Source organism: Cololabis saira, chromosome 5 (assembly GCF_033807715.1).
Source record: "Cololabis saira isolate AMF1-May2022 chromosome 5, fColSai1.1, whole genome shotgun sequence".
Taxonomy (NCBI): Eukaryota; Metazoa; Chordata; class Actinopteri; order Beloniformes; family Belonidae; genus Cololabis; species Cololabis saira.
In genome coordinates, this window is record NC_084591.1 from 39,811,672 (window position 1) to 39,833,912 (window position 22,241).

At 41.2% G+C, this 22,241-nt stretch overlaps 1 protein-coding gene across 2 annotated transcripts in view; it reads right to left on the reverse strand.

Annotated features, from left to right (window-relative positions):
- The window catches only part of mapk8ip2 (mitogen-activated protein kinase 8 interacting protein 2), a 38,853-nt gene that overhangs the window by 2,520 nt on the left and 14,092 nt on the right, over positions 1-22,241 (reverse strand). The window contains exons 2-13 of one of the 2 annotated variants that reach the window (XM_061722014.1): positions 20,225-20,330; positions 9,815-10,048; positions 9,631-9,709; positions 8,243-8,344; positions 4,935-7,137; positions 3,879-4,087; positions 2,859-2,934; positions 2,025-2,197; positions 1,829-1,938; positions 1,610-1,732; positions 1,426-1,496; positions 1,233-1,331 (exon numbers count right to left, since the gene is read on the reverse strand). In XM_061722014.1, the coding sequence (XP_061577998.1) occupies positions 1,233-1,331; positions 1,426-1,496; positions 1,610-1,732; positions 1,829-1,938; positions 2,025-2,197; positions 2,859-2,934; positions 3,879-4,087; positions 4,935-7,137; positions 8,243-8,344; positions 9,631-9,709; positions 9,815-10,048; positions 20,225-20,330 (3,585 nt within the window). Of the gene's footprint in view, positions 1-1,232; positions 1,332-1,425; positions 1,497-1,609; positions 1,733-1,828; positions 1,939-2,024; positions 2,198-2,858; positions 2,935-3,878; positions 4,088-4,934; positions 7,138-8,140; positions 8,345-9,630; positions 9,710-9,814; positions 10,049-20,224; positions 20,331-22,241 lie in introns of both variants that reach the window. The other variant, XM_061722012.1, reaches the window with a different exon arrangement.

Below are 22,241 nucleotides of genomic sequence, written 5' to 3' on the forward strand. Positions count from 1 at the left end.
AAACTAACCCTTTACCAAGGAGCTGCTAGTAGGTCGTTTTGGTCATTCTTTGTTTTCCATTGAACGGATGATGTTTGGGCGAGCAAAATATTTATTTTTAGTAAATATGAAGCGAGTAAAACTCCAGTTCCTACTCTGTTACTGCTGTTTGGTTCCATTCCAAGAGAGGAAGATGAACAGGAAGCCTCGACTCCGCCTCATCTAACTCCAGACAGTGAATTATCTGCATCTTTAATTATTTAAACTCAACACGGCTGAACGAGACATGACTAATGCTGCAATCATTTAACTGTGCACACATGTGCAGAGATCTGGGGCTGGTATAAGAAAGAAAAAAAGAAAAAAAGAGTTTTGTGGTTAAAAAAATTATACTTAAAACAAAACTTTGACACTAAATTACCAGTGTTTTAAATGTTATTCATGACCAAATCTGTATCACTTCTGGTCTTTTTTTGATCTGTTTGGCATTTCATGATCTTGACAGGGTATTTATTATTAAACACTTTAGTATATCTACGGGAGTAAACTTCTGGAGTTTGGTTTCTTGAGTTTTCCTTAGTTCCCATGATTCTGCTGTTCTCCTGTTTTAGGTTAGTCGGTGTGTTTTAATTACTAATTAATTATTAATTACATTCATTACTTAATGTAGTTTGAAACTCTGATTAATTGAGTGCCAGGTTCTGGTTTGACCTCCTTTCCTCTCATCTCTCACGATTGTTCTCATGTGTCCAGTCATCACCGGTGAGCGTATACATGTATATTGTCTCGTTTTTTCTCTTTCCTCTCCTGTTCTGTCTGTTTTGCTGTCCTTCTGTGTTTGAGTTCTTCTTTGCTCTGTAGCTTTAAATATCCCTGAAATTGTTGCCTTTGGTTTCTTTTTTGTATAAAGGTGCATTGCAGCATATTTTGTTAAAATAAAGGACTTCTGTTGGCCTCTCCTGTTTGTGGGTCTTTCACATCTCCATCATAACAAAATGTGTTTTAGAGGACCAAGTTTCCAGGTAATTTACTTAGATAAAATTGCTAAACAGCTATTGCTTAATGCTTAATTAAAAGTAAATGACCTACATTCTTCAGCTCAATAGACAAATAAATAATCATAAAAACGCCATAGTATTAAATTAGCCCCTTAAACCAGTATGAGTTCCCACACAGCAGAAGAAGTCCTGACAATCCCTTCGATATCTGTTTGACTTGGAGCACTTGATATTGTGATAACAATATGGACATACCCGACACACTCAGCTACAGGCCGCATGGACTCCTGGGATACAAATACATGGCAAGCAAATCTGTTGAGCATTGGATGCTTAGTGATGAAGCCAAAGTAACTGCAGAGAGGAAAAAAGAACAATCCCATACTGTCAGCAAGTTGTTATAGTGTGCAGTGGTAGCAGGAGCAGGAGAACAGGTCTGGCTGTTTACCAGTTGTTCCTCGGATGGCATCCGCAGAACGAGATGTTCTTCATCTGGAAGAAGTGACTACATCTGTCGTACTGAGAGAGAGACACGACACGACACAACAAAGCAGAATTAAATCACAGATGAACCCCTCATATAAGATTATTTGAAACTCAAAGGATTTATTGATTCATTTATTTGTCTTCACCTCATCAAGGGTTCCATATTCATCCTCCAGGCTCATGATTAATTTAATTCCTTGCAAGCTGATCTCCAATTCACACAGAGAGGGGGGTCGTACATGCACCGTTCGTTTCCTCGATATTGCAATCTAAAAGACAGAAAAAAAACTGTGCGTTGATTCTGGATGGTGCGTTTGCTGAGTGCAAATATGTACACGCGCTTTAAGGTTTGCCAGTTTTCTTACCTTCTGCATGGCGGCGCAGAGGATGCCATTGCCTTGGTGGTAAGGCACCTCAACAGACCCCAAAAACTGAACGGTGAACGTCTCAATCCATGCTGGATTCCTTTTCAAGCCTACAAATTGGGATTAAAAAAAAAAAGAAGTGATTTATTTGAGTTTTTCAAATGCATTAAACAAAAGAAGTGAGTCATCCACTCACTAAGCAGTTCTTTGGACTGGCCTATGACTTCGTGGGCATAAAAGGCGGGGAAGATGCCCCTCTCCCCTGTCCGCATGTTGTAGCCTCGGTACCAGTAGTCGTCCTCTTCCTCCTCCACATATAAAGGATCGTCCACGTCCAGCTCCAGCTCATCAGCATGTCTGGGGATAAACCTGCAGAGGGCAGCAGAGTGGTAGAGGACACGCAAAACAAGAACAAAAACATCTTCATTAAAGACATTGTTGGACAGGGTTACATCTGCTCTTCAACTCCATTTAATTTTCATAAAGGACCGTCCTGTTTGGGTTTTATGTGTCTTCAAGAGGGGGAGGAGTGAAAGAGGGGGTTTGGAAGCATCTGGCAAGGAAAGATGATGATGTGGATGAAGGAAAGGGAAAGAGCTCTCCACACGACACCTGAATGTGTACAAGAGGTCTGTTTTTGTCTGTGTACGCGTACACGCACGCGCACACACACACACACAGACTGACACACACACACACACACACACACACTGACACAGGTGGTGGGTGATGGGATTATTGTCAGCCACCCTGCAGCTCTAACGTCCAGCTGTAACCAGGACATCTGTGCTCCTCCCAAATGTAATTAGTCGTGCGGTCGAGCAGCAGAACCCCAACAGCAGAGAAATCAGGACACAAAGGAACAATGGATCGGTCACATACACATGATTTTCTTCCCCTCAACCCTTTCTATTTCTATAAGAAATTGAAAAATGATTTTCTTTTACTATTAATGTACGTTTTGTTTTAAATGACGTACTGTACCTACTACTGCTGTCTTTTAGTTCAAATAAGTCCACTGAAAGCTTACCTGTAGACGGCTCTGTGTGTCTGGTCCCGTTCCTCTCCATTGATGGTACAGGAGAACAGCCCAAAGGATTCTGTGCCTGTATGGGAGTCGGACATTGGTGATGTTACTATTATTATACATTATACATTACACATATATATATTATTATTAAGATGCAGGACAAAATTGATGGAACGTTGTGTTTCTGTGAAAGGAATCAATTTATGGAACAATCTGAACAAAGAAAACAAAGAATCCAAATCAAACATTACATTCAAAAGAACAATTAAAGCCTGTATGAAAATAGGAAATATAACGAAAAATGTTGAGTTTGATTGACATACCCGTAGGCGGTGGTAATTTTATTTAATGTTATTTTAATTTTATTTTAGTTGTATTTATTCACTTAGTTGTTTTTTTATTATTATTATTAATTTATGTTATTTGTGAAAGGGGCAGATCAGATAAGATTCTTCTTCTTTCTGCTCCCTTTTCATTCATAAGTTAGGAACATTTGTATTTGTGTTTGTATTAAATTGTTTTGTTTTTTGAATGAAATAAAGAATAAAATGAAAATGAAAAGAAATGAAATGAAAATTATTATTATTACTTGTATTCCTTGGAAGATGTTACCTACGAGAAACTTTTACGAGTCACATTAACCAAAATGAAAGCTTATTTGTCTGTAAAGAAATACAAATTCATAATGAGATTCTCTCTCTGATGCAAATAACCCATTATTAAAGATGAAAAGCTATCTTGAGGGAAAAAAACACATATTAATGAAGAAGTGGAGAATGTCTTCCAGTGGTTGTGGGTGGTGCTCCTGCCTGCCAAATTTGCCAAATATGGATCTATAAAATTCTCAAATGTAATCATAATTTAATAATAATTTCTGTTCATGGTTTTATTTTTTATTTTATTTTCTGCTCCTAAGTCCTCCCCCCCGTCAGGCTCCTGAATATCGTCTCAGATTTGAGAGTGAATTCAGACAACTTCAAATACTTCTCAAATTGCCACAGAGCTAAGTGTGTGCCTTACTGGAGGAGCGGGACGTGCCGTTGACAAACACATTGAGGAACTTCTTGGAAAACGGCATGTCGGCCTCAGGAGATGAGTCTTCAGAGGAGCTGAGGAGTTCTGGCCGTACCTCGTCGTCGTCGCGACTATAGCCCACCTCCCCTGTCCTCAAAGGCTCCTCATCACATATAGTGGAAAGCTCACTGTCGTCACTCAGAACAGAGGTGCACCTGAAAGGAGAAAACATGTGTATCTCAGCTGAAAAATGGACAACCACAAGAAGCAAGACGATATCCAGTCTAGGGCTGTTCGATTAATCGATTTTAAATCGTAATCACGATTATGTAATTAGAACGATGTTAAAACGTGAAAATCGTAAAATCGATTTTTCACTTTTTTTATTTATTTTTTTTTTACCTTGTCTGCACACATATTAATGATTGATACCATATTAATGATTGATGGAAATACCTCTCAATACCTGCGACAAGTGCCCCATCAGAGAGGCTCTTTAGTGTAGGAGGGGGCGTTGGAACATGCCACCGGGTAGACCGGCTCGTGTTCCTTGCAAAAAACTTGCAAATGTGAATAGCAAATGTAATGACTGACATTACACACCTCTACCTCCTTCATGGGTTGCATTATTATTTAGCATGCAAAGACCCAGTTTAGTTTAATTAGAAAATGTCTTGTTTTATTTAATTGGAAATATAACTTACTGTATGTTTGCAAGTGCTGATTTGCTGATTTTTTTTTCAGAGATAAAACTTTATATTTTATGATATTTTTAAAAACTTTTTTTCAACTTATTTTACAGAGTTTTGCACTTTATTCATTAATTTTTTGTTTAATAAGAGCAAAGTTTGCACTTAAAGCCCAATGGGGCAAGTTTTCAATAAAAAAACAGCATATTTGAAATCATTTCTTTGCCTTTTGTCAATTCACAAAATAATCGTAATCGAAAATCGGATTTTGAGAGAGAAAAATCGAGATTTTATTTTTGGGCAAAATCGAACAGCCCTAATCCAGTCCTAAATACTCTATTCTCCTGCTTTCCAAACACACTATCATGCGTACCTTCTGAGGCTAACGAGCTCCAGAGTGGTATTCTCATCCACCACTAAGGTGTACTTCATGGAGTCATATGCCAGTCCGTCCGCTTCATTGGGCTGCCTTAGAGCCAGGTCTTTCTCGCACAGTGGGAGGTCGTGGTCAGCTAAGGAATGCTCCCGCACACTGGAATCGATCGGTGGTGAACTGTCAAGCTCTAGGCCGCTGCCGGTAAAAGACTGCTTCCTCATGCTGCCTAAGAAAGGATAGGGGTCACCGTCATCCTCCTCTTCATCATTGTCCGTGGAGTAAGTGAGACTGAAGCAGCGGTTGGTCTGAGAAGTCGGTATGTCGAGTGTCAGGCTATTTTTGACCTCTGTGATGCGCTCGATGGAGGCCGACGAACGACTCGATGACCTGGGCTCCGTTTCTCGTCCTTCGTCTTTGTCGCTGACCACACTCTCGCTGAGGCTGGGTGAGTCCAAATCCCGTCTTCCCTTCAGCATCATCAAGTCATTATTGGGCTCTTCATCCTCCTCCTGTCCCCCAGCGTTCTTGTCCAGGTCTTTAGTGCTACACAGGGAGTTGAAATGCGTGGTTCCCCTCTCACCGTTTGAGCAGCGCTCTAAAATCAGCGGGGCAATGATGTCACCGGTAGGATTGCTAATGTAGAGGTGAGATCTCATAGACTCCTCATTGCTACTCCTGGATCCTGGATCCATTCTATCTATCCTGCACGCTTCACCTTCTTTCTCCTGGGAATTCCCCTCTTCTGCCTTAGTCTCTTCGTCCTCGTCATCTCTTTCCCCTATGTCTGAAGATGGAGAGATGGTATCTGAAACAGACACCTTCCTCTTAAAACACTCTTCAGGGCAGCTGATTGGATACGATCCCTCTGAGATCATTCTGTTGACTAAGTTGCTAAGAAGCCAGGGAGAGTCTGAGTTCTCACTCAGGTCATCTTCACTCTCAGATTCAGAGTCTCCCTCACTTGTTCCATCGTAGTCATCTGCATTCGGCATGAGCCTGGACCCCACCGGCAGGTAGAAGGAGCGCTTGAAACTCTCTAGACTGTGGTCTGGTTCTATTTCTAGCAGCATGGGTCTAGATAGACTGTCATCGCAGCATTGGGTAGGAGGCAGAGTCTCATCTGGGTCAGCCTGGTGCTCAAAGGACAGCTCATCGTTTAAAATGTGCAATTCTATGACAGCGTGACCGTCTTCGTAGGACTCGGGAGGCAAGATAGGCGAGTCAATAGGAGAGGGTGTAGCAATAGTGGGCGAGGGAAGAGGGGAAGGAGAAGGTAGAGAAGAGCCTTCTTTGATTGGGTCGGGCTGACCCAGAAGCAAGGATGTTTTCAGTCCAACAATGCCACTGTCCTGCTCTAACTCCGTGTCTGGGTCCAGTTCCTGGTCCGACGTGGGTGAGCTGGCCTCCTCAATGGAGTTGGTGAGGTGAGATGAGCGTCCGCTGCTGCTCTCATCACTGGTCAGGTCCAACTCTGTCTCTGAGATAGAGGAGATCATGTTAGAAACTACAGCACCCCCACAGGCGAACGCTGCCTCCAGCTCCACTTCAACATCAGAGTCGGAGCCTGGAGAACTGAGGTCTTTGTCCTGGTCCGAGGTCACATAGCCCCGCTGGTTCATATCTGCTATCCCTGGGTCTGAGGATGGAGAGGTGGAATCGTGCGCCGCTCTCTCCATAGTCGAAGCTGCTGGAGTATCTGAACTGCTCGACTGGTCGAAGGCTTCTGAGCGACTAGATGACTGGTAACTGGAGAAGGATCGAGGCTCGGAGGCTTCGATGGAGGGGAACTCCACATACGCGGACTGATGCTCCTTACACTCGATATCGTAGGTCCCCTTATACATGAATTCCACTTCAAAATCCTTCTCCAGCTCTTCATCAGACAAGGGTGTATCTGCACCGTCGTTAGCGCCCATGGGCGCGGTGGATGACAGGCAGCGACTGGTTCCGTCCGGGTCTAGATCCTGCTCCGCCTCCATCCCCTCCATCCCCGACTCGCTGGTGATTGTGTAGGTGTCTGTCGCACGCCGACTTGAGTGTTTGAGGTTGTGGTCGCTGTTTAGGTCATGGTCCACTTCTGTGTCTGAACACTGCGAGTGCTCGTCTACGGAGGGTACTCTTGGTGTCTGAATTAAAGGATCTGTCTTCGGCTCAGTGAGATCAGCAGTTGGTGGGCGGGAATTGTGATGACCAAAGGAGCCTGTGAAGATAAAAGATGTGGGGAAAGAGGAAATGGCATAAGGAGAGGGCATATGATAATATAGCAAAATACTGGTGATTATGAAGCAGATAATGACAAGGATTAGGGCTGGGCGATATATCCACATTTTAATATATATCGATATATTTTCAAACGCGATATGGTACGAGACAATATCGTTTATCGATTTAAAAAAAAAAAAAACATTTTTTTTTTTAATGATTTTGATATAGCTTATTTTGTGACAAATTGACTTGAATGTTTTATTTGAGATTTGCACAAATGTTTTGTTATTTGCACAACTGTCAACCTCAGTGGAAAAGTCTGCCTGTTACTGTCTACATTGTATTAATTGCACAGTGTATTTTAATTTCATTGTTATGCAGGAAAGGGATATTTGTTTTATTTTATTCAAGAAGCATTTTTATTCTATATATGCAGGCAGGTTATTTTTATTTCATTTGTTTTATACATTTTGATATTGTGCAGACCTCTGTTAATAAATGTGCCTGTGTGACATTTGGCACGAGGCTTTGTATTAAAACTGACTGTTTTTTTAAAGGTTTGCCTCAGAAAAAAATGAAGCTAACAGAGATGCTATGCTATAATGCTTTGGGGGAAACCCCAATTAAGGCACAGAAAAAATATCGAGATATATATCGAGTATCGCCATTCAGCTAGAAAATATCGAGATATGACTTTTGGTCCATATCGCCCAGCCCTAACAAGGATGATAAAAAAAGGAGACAGGCTAAGCGAGGAGACAAATAAAGTATGATCGTATTTACTGTTTAATAATCTGCTGAAAATGAGATGTTAAATGAACAAGTTCAGCAAAGCCTTTGTAATGAAATGTAATTAGAGCATGCTGGCTTGCAAGAACTGACACGACAGTGCTTTGCTGAACTTTTCAGTGAAGTCAAATTCACATCACATGATTCCACAGCACAACACTGATTTTGATGTGATGATCTCCGAGCTTGCCGACGGGCCTTCTCGTTACCGTATTCGAGCCTTTCTCGCCTGTTGCCCTCCATGTCGCAGAGGAGGGGCCTATGAGGAGACTGGGGATTCCCGCGCTCCCCTGCCTGTTTAGGGGGAGTACCTTTGGTCTGGGACCCCGGGGCTTGGGAAACGGGAGAGGCAGGGCACTGGCCTGTGACGTGACTGCCATCCTCCAGACATGTGTGGGTTGGAGACAGACGACCTGGAAGGAAAGTATATGTTTGTTTTTTTTAAATGTGTGTAATAAAACTGTCCTTGTTGGGAGGTACATCATAAAAAGAAAAGACTTTAAAGGAGCTTGAGGCAGGATTTATGAAAAAAAATTGTAAACGTTTTAAGTTTTCTAGTAATAATGTCAGATGAAGCGTTCCAAACCAAAAAGAATGAGCCCTCTAGTGTATCTCTCCGTTGCCTTGAACAGGCTGTGTGCTGCAAAATGTGCTGCAGTGCTGGGGCCGAATTTCCCGCGCTGTCCTGTGGATGTGACGTCACATGACGCTGCATGCGCGTTCTCCCCGTTCTCCCGTGCCGGCTTCACTGTTGGCTGCAGTACCCCCAACGGCCGTCGTTGTGAAGGGTGGCGCTAGAGAGTCTCATTTCTTAAAAGGAGCCTCATGCTCCTTTAAAGGAGCCGTCTGTAAGAAATGTCCAAAACTGGTACTGCAGTCACTTTCAAAATATTGTTGAGTGGCGTGTACCCTCCCCCTCCTCCCCCCGACCAGAGGTTGCCAGGTAGGCTGCAGAATGCAGCAGGAACGTAGGCTGCCATGGCTGCGATAATTAGAGCCGAGCTGGCAACCCGGATGCCGAAACAATACTGACTTGGTGATTGGGAGATAGGTGGAGGGTGGAGCTTCAGAAACAATACTGACTTGGTGATTGGGAGATAAGTGGAGGGTGGAGCTTCAGAAACAATACTGACTTGGTGATTGGGAGATAGGTAGAGGGTGGAGCTTCAGAAACAATACTGACTTGGTGATTGGGAGATAGGTGGAGGGTGGAGCTTCAGAAACAATACTGACTTGGTGATTGGGAGATAGGTGGAGGGTGGAGCTTCAGAAACAATACTGACTTGGTGATTGGGAGATAGGTGGAGGGTGGAGCTTCAGAAACAATACTGACTTGGTGATTGGGAGATAGGTGGAGGGTGGAGCTTCAGAAACAATACTGACTTGGTGATTGGGAGATAGGTGGAGGGTGGAGCTTCAGGCCAAAACAAAAAATGACAACATAAATATCAGTTGAGGGCTGCAACTCCTCTTTTTAAACTGGAATATCCTGGCTTGAGTGCTGTTGTCAGTGACATAAGTATTTGAAATGAACATGATTTTTAAATGTCTGTTTACATATCGGGGTCATTTTATGATTTGTTTTATTATTGCTCTTACATACAGCTCCTTTAAGGTGACACGAATCTTTAATGCTTCTAAATACCATAACAGCACAATAATTTACACTTTGTGTTTAGATAACTTATGACGCTCTAACCTTGTGAGGCTGGGTTGCGTAAAGAGTCTTGCCAGCTTCCTTTCTTCGGGGACAGACTGCTGTTGTTGTTTAGCGAGTCCTATTTCAAACAAGACAGACAATATTTAAAAGCTCATTTATGACTATAACAAAGAGCAAATACACAATACTTTTACTGAGACTGCTGCAGCCTCGGTCTACATGCCTGCGACACAGCAGTGGTTAGGTTCAGCGTGGTGGGTCTGCTCTTCAGAGTGCCAAGAGTTGGAGATAGAGGAGGGGAGGCGGAGGGGGACGGGGGCGCATCGGGGTCGACCTCTTCATCGTCTTCCTCCTCGTCATCGTCGTCTTCATCATCAATCATCTCAAACTCTTGGAAGTCATCCTGGAAGGAGCAGACTGGGTGGTGCATGTCATTCTTCTCCAGGATGAGGGAATCCTGAGCAGAGACAACAGAGAAATAGAGCTACTTATAGGAATGCATTACTAAATCAACTGGGATCTAATTTTTTGAATCAACAACACGGGAATCGGGGGGGAAGGGTGGCATCCGCTGCAAGTCTGAAATGAGAGAAACACAGGAAAACACACAACGGGCCCACAAGCCTTTGAAATCTGCAAGAGAGAAAACAAACGAACAGAAAGCGGAACAGGCAGAGACACAAACAGCAACCATTCAGGTCTCTAAAACTGAATCAAGACTACTGTGGGCTACTGTGATTAACTGTCCCCAAAACTGTGGGGTGAGCATGTAGGTGAGTGAGCAGGTGTTTGTGTCTGTGTAGCTGTGGGTGTGTGCAAAGTGAAAACAAGGCTTTATCTGAACTACAACTAGAGTGAAGGAAGGACGGCACAACCACGCTACCCGAGAGACCAGAGTACTAGATGTACTCTTGATAACAAGAAAACAGTCTTATAGGAAACAGTTACAAATTTCCCTAAAATGTGTTGTGACCAAAAAAAAAAAGCGACAGTGACAAATGAAATGAACTAGAAAGATCAAAGATGGTGGTTTGTTTAAACTTGTTCAAGAAGGAATCTATGGAGGATCAAGTGTGTCATGTAACATATAATAGGCCATTTTCATCATCAGGTATTAATTGGTAAAAAAAAACATATTTCACTAATTCTACTACTACTATCACTTCTCCTTTTCTTTTTTTTCTTGGCGCTTTTGGCCTTGAGCAAAGAAAAACAGATTAAACAATGTCACTCATTTATCTGACCAATCAGAGAAGTCCTTGAATGCAACAAACCTTGAATGCCATCGGTCAGAGACCTGATTTGCATTGTTTAACCATAGACTGTAAAAAAAAAAAAACACGCACAAGTTTCTGATGAGTGGTTTTTTAGCCTCTTTTTCTTTGATGGAGGCAAGTTGCCCAGGAAGCCGAGGGAACACACCCACGGCATGTCAATCAAAGTTATCTGTGGCTACCAGCTTCTTCGGCTGAAACTCTCCTGGTGTGGTATGAAAAAAAACAAACTAAACCCCCTCAGAGCTTTCATGGGTGTGATGTTGAATGCTTTTTAGAACCAAGCTGCAAATATATAGACTCGCTTTTGAAGCCACGCTCCAGCGACCAGTCGAAGTAGTGCAACTGATCTTACTCATGCGTGAGACTCAACCCGGAGGTTAGATGGCCCGGGCGCTTGCGTTTAACACGCTTTTCTTTGCTAAAGGCCAAGGTTTAGGTTCAGAAAAGACCATTTGGAAAAGGATTTGAAAATACAGCGGGGAAAAGAATATTGAAACAGAATTACCATTTCAAATCCCTGATTTAATTTAGCTGATTTAGCTTATTGAACTCAATACTCAACAAGAAAACACTTTATAAATTAGACAATTCATTCATGTATATATTAACTAATTTGCCATCTAATTTAATAATATATATTTTCATTTTCCAATAAAAAACTGATGATGATGAAAATTTGCATGAGATTCCTGGTCGTCCGGGAAATCATGTTGATCATGTAGATCTTCAACTTGTATAGACGAGTGCACGTGAAATAAAGCAGCTGAACTTCATAAACATCAAGTAAAGTTAGTGGCCAAATGAAAACATATAGGTGAAACTGGATTCCCACAAAAGTCCTGCATACAATAATAGTCCAGCCCTGGACGGTCATTCCTTAACTAAAGACTTGTGGCCTGTCATATTGACGTCTGCTCCTGTTTGTGAATGCTCATATGGTAAATAAATGACACATACGTTCTTACGTGCTGGTATTACACAGGATATATGAATTGATAAATGAATGAATGAATGAATGAATGAATGAATGAATGAATGAATGAATGAATGAATGAATGAATGAATGAATGAATGAATGAATGAATGAATGAATGAACTGCATGGAGAGGATACGTTCATAGAGCTTCCAGGGTCTCTTGACATATTTGTCTGTTTAAGAATCACCTCCTTAAAGTTTTTTCTGCTTGAATTGAGTACAAAATCAAAAAAAAAAAAAAAAGATTTTGTTTGCTATTACAACATAATAACTTACAAAGAAGACTACTTTGGTGTCAAGCTTTTTCATAGTAGGAGTTTAAATGGACCCGCTCATACTGGATGTTTTGTCATCAGGGACTTTACATAAACTCATGGATGTTTATATTCTAACATTTATCTCAAGTCAACATTTTTCATGACAACATTTTTAGCCTCTCCTCTCCAGCTGTGACAGCAGCTAAGTTTAGTTATTGCTGATTCTTCAGAATCGACTGCAGATCAAAATAGTAAATCAGAGAAATAAGTTCCTTCTCTAATTCAATTACCGGTAGTTGCATTTGAAAGGACACAAGGAATCCTCCATGTGAGCTGTTTCTTTTCTCTATTGGTGGTTTTTCTGAGCCGTTCCGTGCTCGCAGCCTCTTGTTGTCTGAGGTCAGAGCCTTCTGTTGCTGATCTGTCGTAGTGTTTAACGCAGCTTTGCAAATGCACATCTGGCCGTGGTAGAGGTTTGATGGCACAATGGGTAGATAAAGCCCAATTGACACATATAATCACAATTCCCTGGTGCATTTCAGTCTTACCATATGGGTCCGATATCATCCGGGACCTGGAGGGCTAACAGGAGTCCCACATGCTTTGAGACGCTCTGTACAAAAGTTGTGGAAAGAGCTAATACAAAGTATAAATTTGTTGGGGTAATGTGTCCTTCCGAAGTTTAATTCCTCAACCATTATCTCACATCTTATTTTATGTACTTTAGGGTTTTCAAGATTGTGAGGAAGTACCGCTTGAAACGTTATGTAACTCTTCAAAGTCATGGGCATGTTTGGAAATCTGAAAAGATGACTGAAGCTCATGCACTTTGTAATATAGGAACATAAATTGATTCCAGTGTAATTAACGCTGAAAACTGGTGTATTCACACAGTTGTAATAGTTTTTTTTCCCCTTTGTGGCAACGATATAATTATTCTCTCAGTTAGAGAGAGGTTAGGCTGTTATCAGCTTTGTACAGCATGGCTCAAGCTGGAGTGGAGACGGGAGGGACGCGCCTCCTCTTTTTTACTTACAATCCTTCAAATGATGCGAGTTGGATTTTGTTGTCTCTGCGCATACATGCACCCGCCGCGACCCTGAAACCACAGAGCTCGTCCCCATATTAGCAGTTGAAACAAGGGCTGGCATCAGCAAAGAGAAATAGATGTTTGCCGAGTATGGAATAATAGCGGGGCAGTGGGATGAGGGCGGATCGATGAGACGTCTCTCAGGTTTCAGCTTGTTTACCGGAAAGAGGATGACTAAATACGGTTTGAGGTTTGATAGACCACCGCCTCCATGAAATAAGCTTTCTAAAGTAGAGATTAACACATTTAATTAGCAAAAGGCAGCATGTTGTTTGGATACTATTACACCCTAAATGGTGCTGACCATCTATCTGTATAATAAGTCCAGCCCACTCACAGCTGAATTTCCCTGCTCTGAATTTGACCAAAACAGTCCTCTAGATTGATGTGTCAGGCTTCTCCGTTTGAACAGCGCAGCAGTTTCTTCGCTCCTGGGTGCAGGGGTCCTTGTGGTGGACGCGTCAAAGCTCACCCTCTCCACAATTTTGCTGACGTGTGGCACATCCTGAGGCAGCTGAAATCAGCTCAGTCTTCTGCCCGGAGAGTAAACATGAACATGCACACTTCTCGCTACTAGAGATGGGCGGTATGGACTAAAAAATGTATCACGATAATTTCTTGCATTTATCCCGATAACAATAAAAATGACGATAAAAAAAATACCAATTCAACTCCACCTATGTAACTATAAATCTATCTCGCTCTCAGATCCGCCATGTTTGTTACACAAAAACGTCATCAATGGGAATTTATCTTACTTTCTTTCTTTCAGGCTCATTTCTTTCTTTCTTTCTTTTTTTCTTTCTTTCTTTCTTTCTTTCTTTCTTTCTTTCTTTCTTTCTTTCTTTCAGGCTCATTTATTTATTTATTTCAGGCTCATTTCTTTCTTTCTTTCTTCCTTTCCTTCTGGCTCATATCTATCTATCTTTCTTTCTTTCCTTCCTTCTGGCTCATATCCTTCCTTCCTTCCTTCCTTCCTTCCTGTACGTTGTGCGTGGATTTAATGCAGAACCATAAATCAGCTTTACACAAAAACGTCATCAACGGGAAAGATTTTTCGTTTTTACCGCGAGATGACAAATTGACGGTGAGATGACGGTTTATCGTGAACGGTAAAATATCGTCCATTCCTACTCGCTACGTCATTAACTCGTCTGATTTTGCTGTAAGATGTGAAAATACGCCTGGAAAAGAGCCATTACTGTCGATACAAAAACACTCTCTGGCAAAGTTTAAACACCGTCAGATCTCACAGAGCTCTCATAGTCCATCACCAAAGCATAACTGGTTGACAGTGTGGAAAACCCACAGATCCAACACTGGTTGTGGATTCTTTATCTGCCAGAGGGAAACCAGATGCACTGTTCTCTAGCAAGGCCACCTGACAGGCAGACAGGGAGGCGGGCTTCAAGAAAAACTAAAAATAAGAGTTGTGTGTCGGCAAGATTCAACCCCCGCCTTCTCCAGTTCCCAAGGACATCCCATCAAGCCCTGTGACTGTTCTTTCTCTATCACCCTGCAGATAAACCTGCGCTCCAACGGGGGAGTTGTGAATGAAAGCGACTCTTATATGCACTCACAGAAATCTGAGAGCAAATGTGTTTAATATAAATTAAACCAAGCTCTTTAAATATCAGTACGCCAGGAACTTCTTTAACCTATACTAACCATACCTGTCCAACTGTTTGACGAAGGTATGTTTGAACTGTATGAAATCATATTTATCTGTTTATTTAAACAGTAAGCAGAGATATAAATAAAAGAAAATAGTTGAAGACAGAAGCTTGTTGATGTCTAATGAGGAGACTGCAGGCTTTTGCACTATGGCTATTTCTTTACCTTCTGACTCTGATGCTGCTGCTGCTGTTGCGCATCAGGAAATCAGTGAGACGGCAGCTCCGCTTTACAGTGCTGTACTTGCAGATGATGCAGAGAACAGAGGTTTTGGGTTAAACTGCAGGACCATCTTGCCCTGACATTAATTTATCTGACCCACTGTGCTGTAAAGAGAACAATCCAGCCTGCAGGACAAAAAGACTATAGCAGAATAGGAGAAATACACAACTCCTGTTTGGCAGTTCTGAGAATAATTTGATTACCGGGGTGTTAATAAAGGGTTGGCCACTAATAACTGAGAAAGGCCAGGCACACTTATATTCATATTGTCCCTAGAATGTTTAAAGAACCCGACACAGCCAAATTTCATCCTTAAAGATTTCAAACATACGGCCTTGTCATTTAAACATTTCAACATTAAGAGGAGCCCCACAGCTGAGACATGGACACTGCTGCTTTGAATTATCCATGCCCACATGTATCACAGGGTAATAAAAGTCACCTGGGCCTTAAAATTAGGTAAAGCCAACAGCTGAAGAATAATAACACATAACATTTTACACTGTGCCGTCATTTATGTAGTGAAAAAAATGTAAATATTCAGAAACACTATGCATCTCTCAGTGCTTCCACAGGAGTTGAGAGAATAAGTAAGACTGCAGTGCTGATAATGAAATGTGCTTGATAAATAAATCATCAGCAGGTGTGGTCACCTCTCTGAAAGCAGAGGTCTTGACAGTTTGCATGTCTGCAGCATTCCAAGGAGGAGTGATAAAACATCACAGCACCCATAAAACTGAGAAAAGCTGAAAGATCATTTCCATCTCAGACTCGTCAGACATCAATAAGGCTTATCAAATGTTCAACTACATGACGCCTAGAGAAAGAAAAGATAGCGCTTGTTTGGAACAGGTCCCAAGAGAAAGGGTCTGAAAAGTTGCATCTGAGAAAAATCACATTAGTTCAGGGTAGATGGCACCAATTTCGAGATATCTGTGCATCACACCCAGTTTGATATACCAGGTGACACATGTCAGCACAAGCACCTCATACTGACTGTTAAGCATGGTGGTGGAGGGGTGATGACTCGGGCTATCGTGCAGCCACAACACCTTGAGTCATTAGGTCAACCGTGAACTCCTCTGTACACCAAAGTATTCTGGAGACAAATGAGGGTTCAACCTTTCCTAAAATCTGAGTCACGCAATAAGAAAATGCTTCCTAACTAGTGATGCACCGATTGTTCGGTAACCGAAATTGTTCGGCCGAAAATGGCAAAAAAACACTTTCAGTGTTCGGTGGAATAAGTGGGAAAAAAAACGAACAATTGATAACACCGTTGTAATATAAGGAAATAGACTGGCCGCTCCGTAATGGTTGCGCACCACAAACATAAATCGTTGGCTAACCAAAAACTAACCACATAAGAATTTTACCTAACATTCACCAGCAGGTGGAACCAAAACAACATAAATCAATCTATTATAGGTGCGTTTAGATGACGAAATCAAACGTGGAAGAGCGTGGAGTGAAGTGGTGCAAACATGTCAGCAGTGTGGAAGTATTTTAGAGTGGCAAAGAATAATACAAGAATGGCTGTTTGCAATGAATGTTCTGCTCAAATATCTAGAGGGGGCACATCTGCAAAGTCTTTCAGCTACAAGTTTGATTTATCATTTGAAATGATAAAAAACCCTGAGCGCTTTAATGCATTTTTATTGTTTTAAGGCCTATGTTACAATGTTCAGTCAGTTAAGCCTAACGTAAGCTCAAAGATGGCCAAAAAATGTATTTTGCTAATTTATTTATTTTAAGTTATTGTTCTTTGCTGGTATAATGTCTGCTGGAATATTTAAGAAATGCTGGGAAATTAAAAAATGTTCAGTTTTTTATGTTCAACAAATGTTTTCTACCTTGTAATTTTGTAAAATATTTTTTTCTTTTAAAGGCATGCCTAAATCAAATTTATTTTATTTATGCAATGGTGAAAAAATTGGCAAAATAAATGAAAAACTGCGAAGAACCATGTTCGGTATTGTTCGGTATTCGGCCAAGTGTTTATTATTATTTTCAGTTTCGGTTTCGGCCATAAATTTTCATTTCGGTGCATCACTATTCCTAACGCCAAAAAACCAACAGCAAGGGATCAAGTTGATGCCATGTGCAGTTGCTGACTGAAATCTGACTGAAATTCTCCAGTGGGGCCTTGAGAGAGCTGCAAAACTCAATGACGTATAGCAACATTGTAGAGAAGGATGGCACCAACATTTTACTGTTAAAAACAGTAGAAAAGGACAGTCGGGGACAAAATCGAGACAACGAGAAGGCTCTGTTGTCAGTTACAGTCTTCTCAAAGACAAAACATCAGGTCAAAATCTGCAGAGGATGAAATAAGCTGCTTAATGATATTTGAGTGTTCGTGTTGATCACGTGCATGCTACATGCGTGCCCCCGTCACAAAGGCAAAGCACTAATCTACAGTGTTATGCAGATTATAAAACCTGAAGTCCAAAACGAAATATAATCTATCAGAGCCAGGGATTAGGACCTGAGGATAATCTCACCACTTAGATTGGCTGCTCGTCCTTAACATCAAAGACATGCTGCCCGATGTGAGTGCATCACACTGACGTGAAATCTGTCGTCCTCATCGCTGGACTGCGGGTGCGTGTGTGGAAAATTGCTGCTGTTGCAGCTGATGATGATGATGATGAGCTGACAAAGTGTCAACTACCTTACTGATGCAGGCAAAATCAAATACCATGTGAAGTACCCTGCCATGAAATTCTCCGTCTCGCCTATCGTTCCTTTGTTATTCTAACACACATGCACACGCATGCACGCCCAGAGGGCAAATGCTTTTGAGTTCTATCCATCCCGTGTCAGCAACAATGACTTCCTCTGGGCGGTGATGCAACGTAACAAGGACCGACACCGCCTCTGCCCCGCGCTTTTCATGTTTGTGAAGCGGCCAGTCAGGGCTTCTGCTGATGAGCGTGTGTCTAAACATTTGTGGGTGGGAGGGGAAGTGGAAAGAGGACACTGCTCCATTGTGTGACATCTCTGTCATCTCTCGTTCTCTGTAGGTCTTTTAATATTATTATTATTGAGCTTTATTTCGAATATGCAAATTAGAAAGAACAATACTAAAAAGTAAAAAAAAAATGAAGTACAAATATATATATATATATATATATATATATACATGCACATACACACATACGTACATATACACATACATACATACACATATATATACATATATATATATATATATATATATATATATATATATATATATATATATACATATATACATACATACATATACACACACACACACACACACACACATACATACTTGTCTGTAAACAAAAGACAAGGCAGACCTCCACCAGCATATTCGAAAGGGAGTAGGATTGAAGTATATACTTATCAGGTCCTACCCCTAAATCTTATATTCATTTTTCCAAAATAGCAAGAGAATCAATGAGCTTACTTATAGAACACAAAAAAAACCATAATATAAGTCTATATATCAACATGAATATACATCCATTTACCAACATATCTACATATAACTATATATCCATATATATTAACAGAGATATACCCATACATATATACTGTATATATAATATGCATCACAATAAATGTATAAATAAATAAAACAAAAAGCAGGTCTGTTGCAAACAGGTTTTAGAGCTTTCCATAACGGGTTTTGTCGGTGGATTTAAGCTCAGGATGCAAAATATCAGTCACAGAATTAAAGCAAGAGCTTAACCTTCAGTTACAACCCCCCCCCCCCCTCCAGTTAAATCCCTATTCCAGGGCACCTCAGTAGGCAAGAGAGGCAGAGAATGAGAAAGTGGAGGAAGGAAAGCTACAAGGGGGGAGGAGAGGTGGAGGGTGGCTGAGAACGAGGAGGGAGTGTGAGCTCTGTCTCTAAGCAACACTCTGCATAGGGAGGGAGCGAGGGAAGCACACTTGGGAGGGAGAGAAGGAGGTTGTCTCTGCATAGCAGCAAACTGCACTGGGTCACCCACCCTCTGCTGCAGCCGTGGCTCAACGCCACCAGCATAAAACATTTACATCCCACCGGATGGACAGAGAGGATGACTGTATAACTGACGCTGAAAAAGGTCAGACTGGTGGGATGATTATTTGCTCATGCTTCATAACACGGCCACTTGAATAAGATCATAATTGGAAAGGTTGCATGGAATTTGTTTTAGATACAGAGTGGGCGGGCGAATGAATACCTGTTACTCAGATTCAGTGTGATTTGTGCGTTGCTCCATGGAGGGTGTCCAGCTGTTCCCGTTAACCAGAGGAGGAAGCACCGAAGAAGCAGTGCATTCTCTTTACACATGTGAGGCAGGGGATGCACAAGTTTGGACAACTAAGAGGTTGAAATACTTTCTCCAGCAGATAACTGTTTAATGTGACCAGTTTCATGAACTTCAAGGCAGCTTATCCGAGTTACAGCTTCACCACTGCTATTAAGATTTGTGAAGACTGTTAAACGGATTACTCTCCGATCATTTTCTGAGTTTAATTGGACACTTTATCTGGCCTCCCAAGCTCTAACAGTGTAAGATTTAGTGATGTGTTAAGTTTGGGGTTTATTATTTCCCAATGCAATGTAACTTGTCTCTTTTTTAAGACAATCAATTATGTTGACATATGTCCTTTTTGTACTTAGTTATTTTCATAATTGAGATGGCTGTTGCATATCTTCAGACCAGCTGAATCAACCTTAATCTGTCATTATTTCCATAACCTCTAGCAACAACACTGATCCTCTGGATAAAATTTGTGCTGGCTTTTATTTTCAATTGTTGTGTCACAGCATTTCCGTATGCATTTCGTATGCATTTCATACCATGATTGTGGCATGAATTGGATGGAACTGGCCCAAGTGCCGACGCCAAGATGAAACAACATTTTGTTGTTTTAGATTAATCCAGGTTGTGGTTCGTACAACAGTTATGCAGCAGGGACATGATGCTTCTCAATAGATGAGTTACTAATAAAGGTTACCAAACAGAGAAAATGGGATTTAATTTAAGTCTAACAAAATTAAACTGGTCAGAAAGCTTGTTTTTTTTAATGTGTGAACTGTTACATGAACGAAGACAAAGAAAAAAAAATGCCTGCAATATCAATAAGCTGTAACAGATAAAAACAGACTCACCTTTTCATACGGATCAGAGTCATAGTTGAGTCCAATCCCGCAGTCGTCTGTGATTTCAGAGAGATCTTCATCATCAAACTCCTCCAGGCTGATATCGTGGGCTGGCCTAGAAAGAGAGCAGTTACAATCACTACATGCTGTGAAAACGATCACGGATGGTGTAATATGTTTCTTTCATCAGTGTACACTGCACAAGAGAATTTCTCTCTGATTTATGTCCACACGGTGGGTTTTCTAGTGGGGGAGACCTGCTCTGACTCACGGGCTGTCAGGCTGGGCCTGGGTTTCAGTCTCATTGACTGGACTCACACAGGCATGCAAATATTTTCTCTCTCACTGTGACTCTAGTGACTCAAATGCATAAGAGAACAAATAAAAAAAACCTGAAGAAGTCCAGTTTTATTCTATATACTGTGATGATGCCAAAAAGAAGGCTTGATGTTCATTTTTCGAACTTTCACTTAGTGCAGCAGCACTCCACGGCAGGAAAGTGTATACGCCTCTATAATGGGCCATGGTAGCACAAGTTTTGTTGTCTGGGCTCTATTTCATCTTTGCTCGATTATGTTGAGCAGACTCGCAGGTCTGCAGTGTTGGGCTTGTGATGTGCTGTAGGAAATGCTGCATTGCAGCTTTCCTGCTGAGAAGAGGACACACATTTGTGAACAGATGTAAGCTTACATCACAGTCATACAGGGGTTCCCATGAACACAATGTCATCTATGCTGTGGAGTTAATAAGGACATGCTGATGCATGTGAGGCCCTAGCAAAGAGGGTCATTCAAAGGTCATGAATCAGAGCATCACATCACACCCTTTGTCCGCTTTAATGTGCAGCAACTAAAACAATTCAGTAAAAAAAAGAAAGCTAATGCGCCAAGTAGAGGAATGACTTAAAAGTTTCCGTTGCGGTTCTTGAGAGATAACATTTACATGAAATTTGCATGAATTAAGACACTGATTTTCCATCAATGAAACTCAGAAAGGATTCAATGACCCGTGATATTCATTTAATTACCAGAAAGTGATTTAAAAGAAAAGAACATGAGTTATACTAAACTCAATGAATGAATCAGCTTAGTTCAGGGCACTTCTGACAGCGAAGCCAAAACATCAACTTTTCATTTATGTAGAACTAAAGTATACCAAAACTATGACTGATTTTATTAGAAAGCGGGTGATATTTGGTAAGAATTCTTATGAGAGTAGTTTGGGTGTATATTATAATTAAATGGATGCATGTGTGTCATTCTCCTGCCCTCCTTACTGTCACTCCCCACTGACTCTTAGAGACAAAGATGTTAAGTCCCCAGTAAAAAGAGCAAAATACAGCTGCAATCTTAAATTGCAGTCACAGTCAAAGTTCAGCTTTGTAGTTTAGGATTTGGCATCGGAAAAAATACATTTCTTGTCCTGCTTTATCAATACAGTTGATTCATTGTATCTTCAGGTAATCAGCTGACATCAGTTTTGGGCACGTCATGTTTCTGCAGCCAGACCTAACTGACTGAAGCAACCTCAGATCATAACTGCTTCAACAAGCCTGCATGGTAGATATGATGAACACATCACTTTATCAACAATTCTTCTGAAGCTGATGTGGTGATCACTCTGGACCAGATTAAATCGGGACTCATCAGATGTTTCTCCATTGCTCCAGAGTTAAAGCCCTATACTCCAAAATATAGCATCCCAAATAAACTTTGACTGATATTATTAGACACTCCCCCTGACAATCCAGGGTCCAGGCCAGGATGTACAACTGCAGTCTCCGTTGCTTCTCTGGGACTACCGCCTGCCAATACAATTATTGGAATACACTATATAATTGGCAATTTTAACATGGTGCCAAGCAAACTAGAATTGGTGTTGATTCCCTGCCCTCCAAAAGTTCATTAATTGCATCGTGACTGAGAGATTAATCAAAGTAACGTTGTAAAACTAAAAACCAATGCGCATTTACTACGAATTTAAGGCCAAAAATGCATACTACTAAATATTCGATCATTAAGCTTCA